We start from the raw sequence: 16,684 nt of genomic DNA, 5'->3' as shown, positions 1-16,684 counted from the left end.
GTCTGGCCAAGATATCAGAGACTTCTATGAAATGTTAACTGAAAGAAGGTAGGTGTTTCATTTCACTTTGTGTTGGACCATCAATTTGGGACCCCAGGACGGTGTGCATGGTCAGCATTCTGCTTCTGAACCGCCCCCAGCCTGAGGCGTGTGCAGCAGCAGACCTGCCCGTATAGCTTGAGTTCTGACTTTTATGGACTTAAATTTTATTTTCTCTTTTTAACTTCTACTCACTTCTCCACAAATACATTTTTTATCCTGCCATATAGAAAGCACAGGTTTATTTTCGCAAACCTAGTTTTTATGTCTTTGAAGGTAGGGTGGGGATACCCCGTCTCAGTCCTCACTGAGTGCTCTCAGAAAGAATTGTGAAGTGTTTGTTTGACTCTTTGAGAAAGAGTGAGTCAGATCACATAGATAGAAACATACATGACCTTGGCAGTGCAGAAGGTAAGCCGTTTTGTAGTCACAGTAATGCGGTATTTGATTTTTTTTCTTCTGTTGACTAGATAACCTATTCAAATACCTCACATAATCACCAGACTTCTCACATAGCTGACTGTGTTTGAAAGTGGAGACAGTTGTCTATACTGAAGCAAGCTTTTTGCCAGGCATTGCTCTGTGGTGGTCTCCTGAAGTGTGAACACCTGTTCTACCCCATCCATCTCAAAGGGCTCCAGGCAGTTAAAGTCAGAAGCCATCAGAACCCAGGAGGCCTGCCAGAGCCCGTCCATATCTTCCTTCACTGCCCCTGGTCCCAGTTTTGTTGTGTTGAAATCACAGCATCTTTTCAAGGCATTTCCTAGCTCAATTTCCTACTAAGTCACTGAACTCTTGACCTTTGAAATGAAAACTGACCCCCACTGTCAATTCTAAAAGCTAAGGCTTTGACAGTTTCTCATGAATAGCTCAGAACTCAAATTACAAAACACTGAAAATGTACAATTCTTCAGATAGTGAGCCAGTGTGAGGGGCTGTTCTGTCATAGACCCACCCCCACCCGTCAGTAAAAGAGGACACATGAGATTATTTGTGTATGTGTACAAGTATGTCATTTTGGAAAGAATATTCTCAATCCCAGTTCCCAGAGTAGCAGTTTGAAGTTATTGGTTGTAGTTTTACTGTTTTTTGGGAGAGAAGGACTCATGTAGCCCTGGCTGGCTTCAGGCTTGTTTTACTATAGCTGAGCATGACCTTGAACTTGATGGTCTTTCTGTCTCTACCTCCTGAGTGTTGGCATTACATGTATATGCCACTACACCTGACTTAGGTGGCGCTGGGGCCTAGATGAGCCTGACCCTTGCCAGGCAAGCCCTGTGCCAACCGAGCTCCCTCCTGGGGTTGCTGTCAATACATTAGTTCTTTAAAACATTCTACGTAGGCGGCGCACGCCTTTAATCCCAGCACTCGGGGGGCAGAGGCGGGTGGATCTCATGAGTTCGAGGCCAGCCTGGGCTACAGAGCGAGATCCAGGACAGGAAGCAAAACTACACAGAGAAACCTTGTCTAGAAAAACCAAAAAAAATTCTGTGTGCGAGGGAGGGAAGGTGTGTGTTGGAGGCTTCATTCATTGCATTTGAGGTATTAACAATTTCTGTTACTGTCTTCTCTGGGTGTACATTAAATATTTTTTAAAAGGCAGAGTCTTGTGAGGGTTGGATGATGTAGTGTAGGAGTTGATTTTTGTGTATTACTACTTAAGATTCACTGATTTTAGTGATGACCTGTTTCTGGCTTTGATCTTTAGTTCATTTCCATGGTTATTTATCCCCATCTAATGGTATTTATATCCTCATGTAGGAGGCAAGGGGAAGAGGTCTCACATGTTACTGTGTGTGTAATGCATTCCTCAACATCAAATTCAAGGATGTTTCCTTTGCTATAAAGTGAGGGAAGTAATCCCCTGATTAGGTGATGTCTGCTGGGAAAGCTGCTTGACTCCATTGATTTAGCTCAAGAGTATAAACACCCTGATTTCTATAGACTTGGCCATGTACAAAGCTCTATGGCACTTGGTCTTCAAGTCCTCCACTTGGGTGGGAGGGTGGAGAAGGTCTCCATTTTCATGGCTGAAGGTTGGGCAACTTCTGGTGACTTATTGTTTCCCTGCTGCTGGGCACTGAACACAAGATCTTCTGTTACTGGTCAAGCACACTCCTACTGAGATCAATCTCCAACCCTCAGTCAGGTAACTGATGCTACAGCATTGCCTTTGCTGGGGGAAAACCAGCAAATAGGTTTTCTATCTGTGTTTGGTAGCTTGAGCAGAATTTTCTCCAAACCTGACTGCTGACAGTTCTTGTTTGACATGCAAGGCATTATCTTTTCAGTGGGCTGACTTCCCTCCATCTATGGGCAGGGCAAGCTGCCTTAAATTCTTCTTGTTTGTTTGTTTGTTTGTTTTGTTTTTCGAGACAGGGTTTCTCTGTGTATTCTTGACTGTCCTGGAACTCACTCTGTAGACCAGGCTGGCCTCAAACTCACAGAGATCTGCCTGCCTCTGCCTCTTGAGTTCTGGAATTAAAGATGTGCACCTCCACCACTCAGCAGAATGAATTTTTAATAATGTGCAAGACCCTAGGTTCTATCTACAACTGTGAAAAGCAGGAACTAAAAACAAAAACAAACAAATAAAAAAACAAAACAAAGATGTGACTCAAGCCTACTGTTAATAAGCTCAGCAAAGTAGTAAGCTATTTAGGTGGGTGTCTTGTTTTCTTTCTATTGGATAGTATATAATGGGTTTACCTTCACAGAGGGAAATACTTCCTTGCCTTGTATATTAAAATTACTCTAGTTCTGTGCCTAGTGATTTTTTTTTTTTTTTTTGGGTGTTTTATTTGTAATCATCACTAGTCTGGAACTTCCTGTGTAGAACAAGGTTGGCTTCAGAGTCAGGGACCTGCCTTCCTCTGCCTCTTGAGCTAGGTAGGATCAGAGATGTGCACTACCACACCTGGCCAAAAAGTGATGTAAGAGCTGCAGAGACTGGGCCTCAGAACCAAGCATGTGCAGTTGGTGACAGTACTTGTTAGAATGAGTATACCTCACCCACCCGAGGCAGAACAGCCTACCAAGACTGGCCTTTATCTAGAACACGATTGATTGATTGATTGATTGATTGATTGATTGATTGATTGATTATTGGATGGTTGTCGGTAGTACTTAGGGTAGTATTTTCTTTGTGTGGCCTGGGCTGGTCTAGAACCCCTTCTGTAGATCAAGCTGGCCTTGAACTCACAGAGATCCATCTGCTTCTGCCTCCCAAGTGCTAGGATTAAAGGTGTGCACCATCACTGCCCCCAGTACTCAAACTCTTAAAAAACATTCATTCATTCATTCATTCATTCATTTTCTTTTTGGTTTTTTTGAGACAGAATCTCACTATAATCTCAGTTGACCTGGAGCTTTCTCTGTAGAGCAGGCTAGCCCTTAACACCTGGAGATCTCCCTGCCTCTGCCTCCCAAGTGCCAGGATTAAAGGCATGTGCCATCATTCCCAGATATAATACATTTTAAAATATTTACTTAGTTTATGTGTGTATGTTTTGCCTGCATGTGTGTATGAGCGCTATGTGTGTCTGGTACCCAAGGAGGTCAGAAGAGGGCATCTGTTCCCCTGGAACTGGAGTTATGGAAGGCTGTGAGCCATCATGTGGGTTTTGGGAGTTAAACATGGGTCCTTTGCAAGAATAATAAGTGAGCTTAACTTCTAAGTCATCTCTCCAGCCCTGAGATTTAAACATTTGAAAAATTCTTTTTAAGAAATGGATATAATTACATATGTTTACTGGGTACAATGTAACAGTCTAACCAATACATGCCTACAGTACAGCACAGTGGAATCGGTACGTAGCAGTGGGTCTCCTTAAATATTAGTCATTTATTTGAGATTACATGGTTGTACACACGTTAATCCCAGCACTCCAGAGGCAGAAGCAGGAGGTCACTGTGAGTTGGAAGCCACCCTGGTCTACAGAGTGATTCCAGGCCAGGGCTCCAGGTAAACACCTGGTGTTTTACATTTGAATTTTATTTAGGCCGCCAGCTTTTAGTCCTCAGAGCTGTTTCTGGCTTAGGAGCTGCTGCCAAAGACCTGCTTTTGAACAAGTGACTAAGAAATGCTAGAGGAGCCCAGAGATCTGTGTAAGGTGATTCACTGTGTACCCCAGGAATGCTAGAGGAGCCCAGAGATCTGTGTAAGGTGATTCACTGTGTACCCCAGGAATGCTAGAGGAGCCCAGAGATCTGTGTAAGGTGATTCACTGTGTACCCCAGGAATGCTAGAGGAGCCCAGAGATCTGTGTAAGGTGATTCACTGTGTACCCCAGGAATGCTAGAGGAGCCCAGAGATCTGTGTAAGGTGATTCACTGTGTACCCCAGGAATGCTAGAGGAGCCCAGAGATCTGTGTAAGGTGATTCACTGTGTACCCAGGAATGCTAGAGGAGCCCAGAGATCTGTGTAAGGTGATTCACTGTGTACCCCAGGAATGCTAGAGGAGCCCAGAGATCTGTGTAAGGTGGATTCACTGTGTACCCCAGGAATGCTAGAGGAGCCCAGAGATCTGTGTAAGGTGATTCACTGTGTACCCAGGAATGCTAGAGGAGCCCAGAGATCTGTGTAAGGTGATTCACTGTGTACCCCAGGAATGCTAGAGGAGCCCAGAGATCTGTGTAAGGTGATTCACTGTGTACCCCAGGAATGCTAGAGGAGCCCAGAGATCTGTGTAAGGTGATTCACTGTGTACCCCAGGAATGCTAGAGGAGCCCAGAGATCTGTGTAAGGTGGATTCACTGTGTACCCCAGGAATGCTAGAGGAGCCCAGAGATCTGTGTAAGGTGGATTTACTGTTTACCCCAGGAATGCTAGAGGAGTCCAGAGATGTGTGTAAAGTGGTTTCACTGTGTACCCCAGACTGGCCTTGAACTTGTGCAGTTGAAGCCAGGTCTCATGAGCTGTCCTCCTGCCTCTGCCCTTTGAGTGCTGGGATTATGGAGTTGGGACTGAAAGCGTTTAGAAGACAGAAGCACTAACACAGTCTTTCTAATGTTTGGCAGAGAGGAACGAAGAGGATCCTATGACTACAGCCAAGATCGGACATACTATGACAGTGTCCGGACTCCGGGCACCTACCCTGAGGACTCCAGGAGGGACTATCCAGCTCGAGGGAGAGACTTTTATTCTGAGTGGGAAACATACCAAGGAGAGTATTATGAGTCCCGATACTATGATGACCCTCGAGAATACAGAGAATATAGGAGTGATCCTTACGAACAAGATATTCGGGAATACAGCTACAGGCAGAGAGAACGGGAGCGAGAAAGGGAGAGGTTTGAGTCGGACCGGGACCGGGACCACGAGAGGAGGCCCATTGAGCGAAGTCAGAGTCCCGTGCACTTGCGTCGTCCACAGAGTCCTGGGGTGTCTCCTGCACATTCCGAGAGACTGCCAAGTGACTCTGAGAGGAGGCTGTACCGCCGGTCCTCAGAGCGAAGTGGGAGCTGCAGCTCAGTGTCCTCTCCACGGTACGATAAACTGGAGAAGGTTCGGTTGGAGCGCTATACAAAAAATGAAAAGACAGAGAAAGAGCGGACTTTTGATCCAGAGAGAGTGGAGAGGGAGAGACGAGTAATTCGGAAGGAAAAAGTAGAAAAGGACAAACCTGACAGGCAGAGACGGAAAGGAAAAGGTCATTCCCCTAGTTCTCAGTCTTCCGAAACAGAGCAAGAAAACGATCGTGAGCAGAGCCCTGAGAAAACACGGAGTAATACCAAACTGAGCAGAGAGAAAGCGGACAAGGACGGGCCAGCCAAGAACCGCCTGGAGCTCATGCCTTGTGTCGTTTTGACTCGAGTGAAAGAAAAGGAGGGGAAGGTTATTGACCACCCTCCGTCAGAAAAGCTCAAGGCCAGGTTTGATCACGACACTGTTAAGCCTTCAGCCCTGGGTCAGAAGTCCCAGGCTTCTCAGATGGAGCCTACCAAGTCAGACTCTACAGTGGAGTCTGCTAGAGGGAAAGCCCCGAGGGAAAAGGCCCTTTCTAGCCACGCAGAAGTCGGGGATAAAGAAGGCAGACCTAAACTCAGGAAGCACCTCAAACCGGAGCAGACGTCTGAGGGCCTGAGTGCTCTGGACCTGGAGAAGCTGGAAGCGAGGAAAAGGCGCTTTGCAGATTCCAGCTTGAAAGCAGAAAAGCAGAAACCAGAAGTCAAGAAAAGCAGCCCTGAGACAGAGGACACTCGAGTGCTTCTCAAGAAGCAGCCTGATGTGTCGAGAGATGCTGTTCTGCCGAGGGAAGGAGAGCCTGAAAGAAAGCCTGTGAGAAAAGAAATCCTTAAAAGGGAATCAAAAAAAACTAAGCTGGACAGACTGAATTCGGCTCCCAGCCCCAAAGACTGCCAGGAGCCTGCTGCTGTCTCCTCAGGGTCTGGCTCGAGGCCCAGCTCAGATGTACACATAGGCCTGGGAGATCCAATACACGGATCGGTGGAAAATCAAGAAGCCCAGCCCAAAAAAGCCATCCCCTCAAAACCTCAGCCCAAACAGCTGCAGGTCCCAGATAATCAAGGGCCCGAGAAAGAGGAAGTCAGGAAAAACTACTGCCGTGTTCGTGATGAACCAGGAGAGCATAAAGCAGGCCAGGAGAAGCCACACGCAGTAAATGCTGAAGAAAAACTTGGCATTGACATTGATCACACACAGAGTTACCGCAAACAGATGGAACAGAGTCGCAGAAAACAGCAGATGGAGATGGAAATAGCCAAGTCTGAGAAGTTTGGCAGTCCTAAAAAAGATGTAGATGAATATGAAAGACGTAGCCTTGTTCATGAGGTAGGCAAGCCCCCTCAGGATGTTACTGACGACTCACCCCCCAGCAAAAAGAAAAGGATGGATCATGTTGATTTTGATATCAGTACCAAAAGAGAGAGAAATTACAGAAGTTCCCGCCAAATCAGTGAGGACTCTGAAAGGACCAGCTGCTCTCCCAGTGTCCGCCATGGTGCCTTCCATGAAGACGACGACACCCTGGGTTCCCCTAGGCTAATGTCAGTAAAAGGGTCTCCTAAAGTGGATGAAAAAGGTCTCCCTTATTCTAATGTAGCAGTGAGAGAAGACCCCTTAAAATGTAATCCTTATGATTCTAGTAAGAGAGAGCAGGTGGCAGACATGGCCAAAATAAAGCTGTCTGTCTTGAATTCTGAAGATGAACCAAATCGTTGGGACCCTCAGATGAAACAGGACCCCAGCAGGTTTGATGTGAGTTTTCCAAACAGCATAATTAAGAGAGACAGTTTACGAAAGAGGTCTGTACGTGATCTGGAACCTGGTGAGGTGCCCTCTGACTCTGATGAGGACGCTGAGCACAAATCTCAGTCACCCAGGGCCTCCACTTTATATGACAGCCCTCGGCTGTCTTTTTTATTGAGGGATAGAGATGACAAAGTACGTGAGCGAGATGAAAGACTCTCTGGTTCTTTAGAAAGAAATAAATTTTATTCTTTTGCTCTGGATAAGACAATCACACCAGACACTAAAGCTTTGCTTGAAAGAGCTAAGTCTCTCTCTTCATCCCGTGAAGAAAACTGGTCTTTTCTTGACTGGGACTCCCGGTTTGCTAATTTTCGAAACAACAAAGATAAAGAAAAGGTTGACTCTGCCCCAAGACCGATTCCCTCCTGGTACATGAAAAAGAAGAAAATCAGGACTGACTCAGAGGGGAAAATGGATGATAAGAAGGATGACCACAGGGAAGAGGAGCAGGAGAGGCAGGAGCTGTTTGCCTCCCGGTTTTTGCATAGCTCCATCTTTGAACAAGATTCTAAGCGGCTGCAGCATCTTGAGAGGAAGGGGGAGGAGTCTGACTTCCCTCCCGGGAGGCTGTACAGCAGACAAGCATCTGACGGTGCCAGCAGCACCAGTGACTCGGTCCAGGAGCCAGTGGTCCTGTTCCACAGCAGATTCATGGAGCTCACACGGATGCAACAGAAGGAGAAGGAGAAGGACCAGAAGCCCAAGGAGACTGAGAAACAGGAGGACCCGGAGAGTATTCCCAAGACCCCGGAACCTGCCACTGAAACTAAAGAGCCGGAGCCGAAAGCCCCTGTTTCAGTTGGGCTTCCTGCAGTCACCCCCGTGACACCAGAACCAGCAGCATCAGCACCAGAGAAGGCTGAGAAAACAGCAGAGGCTCCTTCACTGGCAGGAGAGAAGCCTGTGGAGCCAGCCCCTGTCTTGGAAGAGGCAAAGTTGGTGTCTGAGTCAGTTCCTGTCCCTGTGGAAAAGCCCAAACAGGTAGACTTACCCCCAGGAGGGGGCGCCAGTGAGAGTACTGCTGTGGCGCCTTCGGCTACTCAAGAAAGCTCAACTACCGACGGCATCCCATGTTCAGGGGCCGAGCCTCTGACTCCCGGGACTGCAGTTTCCAAGGTAGAAAGCAATGTAGATCCAAAACCCAGCAGTCCCCAGCCACTTTCAAAACTAGCTCAGAAGTCTGAGGAAACTGAAGAGCCAAAAGTGGAGAAGCCAGAAACAGCTCCAAGCATTGAGCCCAGTGCCACTCAGAAAGCTGAAGTCAAGCCTGAAGTTCAGCCCCCAGCGTCTGAAGAGGTAGAGGCCAATCCTCCAGTCGCTGCAAAAGAAAGGAAGACGTACAAAAACAAGCGTTCCAAGACACCAGTCCAGGCAGCTGCCGCAAGCATCGTGGAGAAGCCCGTCACCAGAAAGAGTGGGAGGATAGACCGGGAAAAGCTGAAGCGCTCCGGCTCTCCTCGTGGAGAAGCACAGAAGCTGTTAGAACTGAAGATGGAGGCTGAGAAGATTACAAGGACTGCATCTAAAAACTCCGGGGGGGACCCCGAGCTCCCTGAGCCAAGCCTGCCTCTCAGCCGAACCAGGCGCCGGAATGTCAGGAGCGTTTACGCCACCATGGGTGACCACGAAAGCCGCCGATCTCCAGCTAAAGAGCCTGCTGAGCAGCCTAGAGTGACCAGGAAGAGACTGGAGCGGGAGCTGCAGGAGGCTGTGGCGCCTCCCACCACCCCTCGGAGGGGAAGGCCTCCTAAAACGCGTCGGCGTGCTGAGGAGGGCGAAGAACATGAGGCGAAAGAGCCAGCAGAGACATCCAAGCCAGCAGAAGGGTGGAGGTCTCCAAGGTCTCAGAAGTCAGCAGCCGCTGGTGGGCCCTACGGGAAAAGGGGGAGAAACGAGCCCAAAGCGGAGGCTGCTGCTGAGGGCAGTGCCCTGGTGAACATGAGGGAAAGTAACACTAAGTCCAGGGGTGATAAAGACGTGGCAAGTGAGCCTAAGCGTGACAGGAAGGACACCAGCGCAGATAAAAATGGACCTGACACCTTCCCAGCTGAGATAGTGGAGAAAAAACCACCTGAGAAAACCACCAAGTCAAAGCGAGGACGTGCTCGGAACACCAGGTCAGCAATGGACAGAGCTGCACATCTCAGAACCCTGGACATGGCCACCAGGGCTGCAGCGCAGACTGTGGACAAGGAAGCTGGCCTTGTGGCAGTCTCTCCTGAGAAAAATGAGAGCCCCCCAAAGGAAAGTGGCTCCTCATCTCAGCTGAGAAATGACCCAGTTGATGTTGAGAAGGCAGATGTGTCTACCTCTACGGTGTCCCCAGAAGCCACACAGCTAGCCAAGCAGACGGAGCTGGAGCAGGCTGTGGAGAACATCGCAAAGCTCACTGAGCCCTCCAGCAGTGCAGCTGACAAGGGAGCAGCCCCAGGAACATCTGCAGGCCACGCCACGGAGGACGGCCACAAGCCTGCACACCAGGCAAACGAGACTGAACTGGCTGCGGCCATTGGCTCCATCATCAGTGACAGTTCTGGAGAACCCGAAAACCTGTCCACATCTCCTTCCTTACCCCCAGGATCTCAGTCGCATCTGCAAGAAGAAGCAGAGCGGGGGGCCCCTGAGGCCCCATCTGGAATCTCTGAGGCAGATGCTGCTACAGAGTCTCCTAGCTCACAACTCGGTGCCTCGGAGCCCTCAGCAGGTTCTGCAGACCCCAAGGACACCAGAGGGAACGGCAGTGACTCTGTACGGGAAGCCAAGGGCTCTAAAGTGGAAGTCACTCCTCCCCGGAAAGACAAAGGGCGCCAGAAGACACGATCACGCCGGAAAAGGAACGCAAACAAGAAAGTGGTCGCCGCCACAGAGACTCGGGTCTCTGAGGCTGAGCAGGCTCAAAGCAAGAGCCCTGCTGCCAATGAGGGAACAGCAGCACCCCCAGAGGCTCCCCAGGAAGAAAAGCAGAGCGAAGAACCTCTACCCACTCCTCCTGAAGAATGCACTTCTGACCCAAGCAAGACGCCCCCTGCCGAGAGTCTGTGTCAGGAAAGCAGTATTGAAGAAAAGACTCCATGCAAAGCGCCCGCACCCCCTGACCTCCCACCTCTTTCCCAGTCATCCCTAGTAGATGATGAGCCCCAGGCCAGATTCAAGGTGCATTCAATCATTGAAAGTGATCCAGTGACCCCACCCAGTGACTCAAGTATACCTCCACCCACAATTCCTTTAGTGACAATAGCAAAGCTCCCACCCCCTGTCATTCCTGGGGGAGTCCCACATCAGAGTCCCCCTACTAAGGTGACAGAGTGGATCACGAGACAGGAAGAGCCTCAGGCTCAGTCTACCCCAGCTCCAGCTCTTCCCCCAGACACGAAGGCCTCTGATGTGGACACCAGCTCCAGTACACTGAGGAAGATCCTCATGGACCCCAAATATGTATCTGCCACCGGCGTTCCTTCCACAAGCGTCACCACAGCCATCGCAGAGCCCGTGAGTGCTGCTCCTTGTCTGCACGAGGCCCCGGTCCCTCCAGGTGAACCCAGACATCTTCCCGTAGAAGAAAAGTCAGCCACTCCAGTATCCAGTGCTTCTGACCCACAACCCTCAGAAGTCTCAGTAGCTGCTGACAAAGAGAAGGTGGCCCCAGTCATTGCCCCTAAAATCACGTCCGTTATTAGCCGGATGCCTGTCAGCATTGACCTGGAGAATTCGCAGAAGATAACGTTGGCAAAACCAGCTCCTCAGACCCTGACTGGCCTGGTGAGTGCCCTGACTGGCCTGGTGAATGTCTCTCTAGTCCCAGTGAATGCCTTAAAGGGTCCTGTGAAGGGCTCAGTGGCCACACTGAAAGGTTTAGTGAGCACCCCCGCTGGGCCTGTGAATCTCCTCAAGGGGCCTGTGAATGTCCTCACTGGACCTGTGAATGTCCTGACCACTCCAGTGAGTGCCACCGTGGGCACAGTGAGCGCTGCCCCGGGCACAGTGAATGCGGCTGCTGCAGGTGCAGTGACCGCTGCTTGTGGTGTGACCGCCACAACAGGTGCAGCAGCCGTGACCGGTGCGGTGACGGGGCCATCAGCAAAGGGCAAGCAGAGGTCGAGCAGCAATGAGAACAGTCGCTTCCACCCTGGGTCCATGTCAGTGATTGACGACCGCCCCACAGAGACAGGCTCGGGTGCGGGGCTGCGTGTGAATACTTCGGAAGGAGTGGTGCTTCTGAGCTACTCGGGACAGAAGACGGAAGGTCCACAGCGGATCAGTGCCAAGATCAGCCAGATCCCCCCAGCCAGTGCGATGGACATTGAGTTTCAGCAGTCAGTATCAAAGTCCCAGGTGAAAGCAGATTCCGTCACCCCATCCCAGTCCGCACCCAAAGGCCCTCAGACCCCTTCAGCTTTTGCAAATGTGGCCACCCATTCCACTCTGGTACTGACTGCCCAGACATACAATGCCTCTCCGGTGATCTCCTCTGTGAAGACGGACCGCCCATCCTTGGAAAAGCCTGAGCCCATTCACCTCTCAGTGTCCACGCCTGTCACCCAAGGTGGCACAGTGAAGGTTCTCACCCAGGGCATCAACACACCCCCAGTGCTGGTTCATAACCAGCTTGTTCTCACCCCAAGCATAGTCACCACTAACAAGAAACTTGCTGACCCTGTCACTCTGAAAATAGAGACCAAGGTCCTTCAGCCAGCTAACTTGGGGCCCACCCTCACTCCCCACCACCCTCCTGCCCTGCCCAGCAAACTGCCTACAGAAGTGAACCATGTTCCTTCGGGACCCAGCACCCCAGTAGATCGAACCATCTCCCACTTGGCGGCCCCCAAACCAGATACACATACTCCTCGACCTACTGGGCCTACACCAGGCCCGTTCCCAAGGGCATGCCATCCCAGCAGCACCACATCCACAGCACTTTCCACCAATGCCACCGTCATGCTAGCTGCCGGCATTCCAGTCCCCCAGTTCATCTCCAGTATACACCCAGAGCAGTCTGTCATCATGCCGCCCCACAGCATCACTCAGACCGTGTCCCTTGGTCACCTTTCACAAGGTGAGGTGAGAATGAGCACACCCACCTTGCCCAGCATCACCTACAGCATCCGGCCAGAGACTCTGCACTCTCCTCGGGCCCCTCTGCAGCCCCAGCAGATAGAGGCAAGGGCCCCACAGCATGTGGGCACACCCCAGCCTGCGGCAGCTGGGGTACCTGCCCTGGCCACCCAGCACCCTCCTGAGGAAGAAGTTCACTATCACCTCCCTGTGGCCAGAGCTGCAGCCCCTGTGCAGTCAGAAGTGCTGGTCATGCAGTCTGAGTACCGACTGCACCCGTATACTGTGCCCCGAGATGTGCGGATCATGGTGCACCCACACGTGACTGCTGTCAGTGAACAGCCCAGGGCCACCGAGGGGGTTGTGAAGGTGCCTCCAGCCAACAAGGCACCCCAGCAGCTGGTGAAAGAAACCGTTAAGACTTCAGATGCCAAAGCAATCCCAGTCCCTGCCCCGGCCCCTGGCCCTGGCCCTGTGCCTACCCCTGCCCCTACCCCTCATGGTGAAGCCCGCATCCTCACAGTCACCCCCAGCAACCAGCTTCAGGGGCTGCCTCTGACCCCACCTGTGGTTGTAACCCACGGGGTGCAGATTGTGCACTCCAGTGGTGAACTATTCCAAGAATATAGGTATGGAGACATCCGTACCTACCATACCCCAGCTCAGCTCACACACACCCAGTTTCCTGTTGCCTCCTCCGTCAGCCTACCCTCCAGGACCAAGACTTCTGCACAGGTGAGGAAGCCACGTTTCCTCCCTATCTTTTGGGCTTGCTCTTGGGGACTTTGTGGTTTAGAAAGATAGGCAGGCCGTCGAGCTGGTTCAGTGGGTGAAGGCATTTGCTTAAGTGTGAGCCTGGCAACCCAAGTTTGGCTCCCAGAACTGTCCTAAAAGTAGAAGGTAAGAACTAACTCCAGAGTTGTCTCTGACCTCCACATGGACACACATAGTAGCATACTTGTGTGCGTGTCCCATCATGCACTCACACATACACACAGTAATAAATGTAAAAACCAACCTTCAGCAAGGCTCATGAGCAAGGTACAGACAAGCTAGACAGGCCTTGGAGGTGGCACTAAGACGCTCTTCCTAAAGTCGCGGTGAGGAGTGGCCCAGGTCATACCACAGCTCTTGGATATGGGGAGACACTGTGTGAGTGCTCCTGCCTGCAGGGTCAGAAGGGCCGTGTTAGGTGGCCTTTTCCCTGAGACAGCTCCCCGGCTCACATTTCCTCTGTGGCCTGACTGAGACAAGGATGCCTCCCTCCGGTCCACTGAGTTCGTGTTTGGAAGCCAGGGCTTTTGTGCCGCCCATCCTGACTGTCCCTTTCTCTTCCTTCCCAACTCTAGGGCCCTCCTGAAGGCGAGCCCTTGCAGTCCACGCAGCCTGCACAGTCTGCCCCGTCTACGCAGTCCACGCAGCCCGCACCACCTGCCCCACCCTGCCAGCCCTCCCAACTCGGCCAGCCTGCCCAGCCACTGAGTAGCAAGATGCCCCAGGTCTCCCAAGAAGCAAAGGGGACCCAGACAGGAGGGGTAGAGCAGCCTCGTCTCTCAGCTGTCCCTGCAAGTAGGCCACCTGAGCCCCATGTTCAGGTTCAGAAGGCGCCGGTGGAAACAGGCCAGCCGACCCACCCGTCCCCCGTGTCAGTCTCCATGAAGCCGGACCTCCCAAATCCTCTTCCCTCTCAGGCTGCCCCAAAGCAGCCACTGTTTGTCTCGACGGCCTCGGGCACAAGCACCCCACCTGGACTGGCTCTGCCTCACACTGAAGCCCAGCCAGCCCCCAAACAAGATTCTTCTCCACACCTGACTCCACAGAGGCCTGTGGACATGGTCCAGCTTCTGAAGGTAAGACACCCTTTGTCCTGTCCTGAGTGAGCTGCTTCCAGGGTCATGCCGGTCATGCCCTGACCCCGTTTCTCCTGTTTCCTGGTGAGCAGAAGTACCCCATCGTGTGGCAGGGCCTGCTCGCCCTCAAAAACGACACAGCTGCGGTGCAGCTCCACTTCGTCTCCGGCAACAACGTCCTGGCCCATCGGTCCCTGCCTCTCTCGGAAGGTGGTCCCCCGCTGAGGATCGCCCAGAGGATGCGGCTAGAGGCCTCGCAGTTGGAAGGGGTCGCCCGGAGGATGACAGTAAGACTTGGGGGGCCGTGGTAAATGTGCATGCCACTCATGGGGGGGGGGAGAACAGGTAGCCTCAGTGGTTAACTGCTGGTGTTGATAACTACTGAAGCGGGCAGTGAAGGGTAAACTCTACTTGCGTAGAGAAAGACCTAGAAGTGAGCGTATGCACACACGTTCCGTCAGTGTGGTGTGACACAGCCGTCTTAGAGGTGCCTAGCTGCTTGGACAGGTGCTGTTTGGATCCCTAACCATTCACCTCTGCTGCAGGTGGAAACGGATTACTGTCTGCTGCTGGCTCTGCCCTGTGGTCGTGACCAGGAGGATGTGGTGAGCCAGACGGAGTCCCTCAAGGCTGCCTTCATCACTTACCTGCAGGCCAAGCAGGCAGCAGGGATCATCAACGTCCCCAACCCTGGCTCCAATCAGGTTGGTCCACTGTCCGTCCCTACCCCACATCTGTTCACACAGCTAGGGCCAGTTTAGGTCAGGGCAGCAGGGCTGCTCTGGCCTGGTGTCATGGATATTTCTGGTAGCGACCAGAGTACCCCAGGAGTTCCCAGAGGAGATGGGCACATGGCAACATGGGTAATGGCCACCAACTGCCCATCCTGGGAAGAGGTAGGGAACAGCTGAGAGGGGGAGTGTTGACCTTGAACTGTAGAAGTTGATGACACCGTGCCCTGACATACAGCCTGACGAGTAGGGGGGGGGGGCGGGTCATGGCAGACAGTGGGTCCCACTTTTCTCTCACTCCCCCAGCCCGCCTATGTGCTGCAGATCTTCCCACCCTGTGAGTTCTCCGAGAGTCACCTCTCCCGCCTGGCCCCTGACCTCCTTGCCAGCATCTCCAACATCTCTCCCCACCTCATGATCGTCATTGCCTCTGTGTGAGGCTCTGCTGCAGTGATGAACAGGACAGAACCGTGGACAGCCCAGCCAGGCAGAGGGCAAGCTGCCGAGGGGCCGACTGCCAGGCGCCACCAGCTGCCCTCGCTCGCTCTCCCGCCCACCCAGCTCTTGGATAGACCTCCTCTGGGGGTGGTGCTGCTTGTATGTTTACATGAAATCCTTGCCCAGGACAGACCACCGACCCATGGACTCACAGAAACCTTAGGGGCTGGCTTTCCTCCTTTGGAGAAAAGGAACAGGGCAGCGGGAGTCTGTTTTTGTTGAACAGAACGGCCTTTGCACTAAATTAGTGACTTGCACAGTGAACACAGGCTGTGAGGATCTGGACATGTGTACGTGAGCACACCACAGACTCTCATGCAGGACTTGGGACTTGTGCTGAAGCCTTGGTGTCAAGGAACATTTCATTGGGTATTTTTGCCCCATCTCCTCCTTCCTTCCTCTGCTCATCGGACATGTCATCTTTCTTAATTCTCCTGCCGCCACCGCCGGCACCACCTTCGACTCATCGGATGTACAGTTTACAGCTGAGTAAAAGCCAACAGAAGGATTTTCTTCCTTGGTCGGATGTGCAGAACTTGGGATGTGTATATATAAATATATAATATATATAAATATATATATATAATACTGACTTAAATCAAATTTCCCTGACATACATTTTTTTTAATCTGTGCCAAAAATGTGTTTTCAAAGAAAATCTTATTTTCATACTCAGACTTTGTACCGTCACTCATTTGTATAAGTGCGCTTCGTTACAGCACGGGCCTGCCCCCGCAACATGGAGTGTCACACAGCACCGGACAAGAAGACCTGGCCAACTCCTCCTTCCTGTGACTCGGACCTCTCCCTGACTTCCTAACACTTATTAATTTATGAAACTGTTTTTCTCAGCGCAGTTTTGTTGTGTGTCCATTGGATTACAAACTTTATTAAAAAATACAAAACACCTCAAGTGTGAATGTGGTTGTCGCTCAAGTGGGAACCACGGGGTTCTTGGCTTGCTGGAACAGTAGCTCCTACCCCAAGTCTGTGAACAAGGACCTTTTCTGCTCCCTGATCCTCCCCAGAGCTTTTCAGCTTGTGCTTGAGATCTGAATCAGAAATGCTGGGCCTCCATCCTGTTTCCTAGGCCACTGGGAAGGCACTTCAGATTTTGATAAATAATGAAATCCCTCCTTTCCCTACCCACTTGCAAACTCCTGCTCCAGCAGGCTCATGCCCGACGTCTTCCCTTCTCCCCTCCCTGAGGTACTGTTGTTCACTGTAGGAGCAAGGAGCC

At 51.5% G+C, this 16,684-nt stretch overlaps 1 protein-coding gene across 1 annotated transcript in view; it reads left to right on the top strand.

The window, feature by feature from the left end:
* Spen (spen family transcriptional repressor) overlaps nucleotides 1–16,357 on the top strand; it is an 80,121-nt gene extending 63,764 nt beyond the window's left edge. The window contains exons 10-15 of the mRNA XM_028880686.2: nucleotides 1–48; nucleotides 5,060–13,100; nucleotides 13,715–14,215; nucleotides 14,308–14,502; nucleotides 14,761–14,919; nucleotides 15,253–16,357. The exon at nucleotides 1–48 is cut by the window's left edge and continues 53 nt beyond it. Coding sequence (XP_028736519.1) covers nucleotides 1–48; nucleotides 5,060–13,100; nucleotides 13,715–14,215; nucleotides 14,308–14,502; nucleotides 14,761–14,919; nucleotides 15,253–15,384 — 9,076 coding nt within the window. The 3' untranslated portion in view covers nucleotides 15,385–16,357. The remainder of the gene's footprint in view (nucleotides 49–5,059; nucleotides 13,101–13,714; nucleotides 14,216–14,307; nucleotides 14,503–14,760; nucleotides 14,920–15,252) is intronic.
* Nucleotides 16,358–16,684: the final 327 nt, after the last annotated feature.

Source organism: Peromyscus leucopus, chromosome 2, assembly GCF_004664715.2.
Source record: "Peromyscus leucopus breed LL Stock chromosome 2, UCI_PerLeu_2.1, whole genome shotgun sequence".
NCBI classification, from domain to species: Eukaryota; Metazoa; Chordata; class Mammalia; order Rodentia; family Cricetidae; genus Peromyscus; species Peromyscus leucopus.
This window is presented reverse-complemented; position numbering and strand designations above follow the sequence as displayed.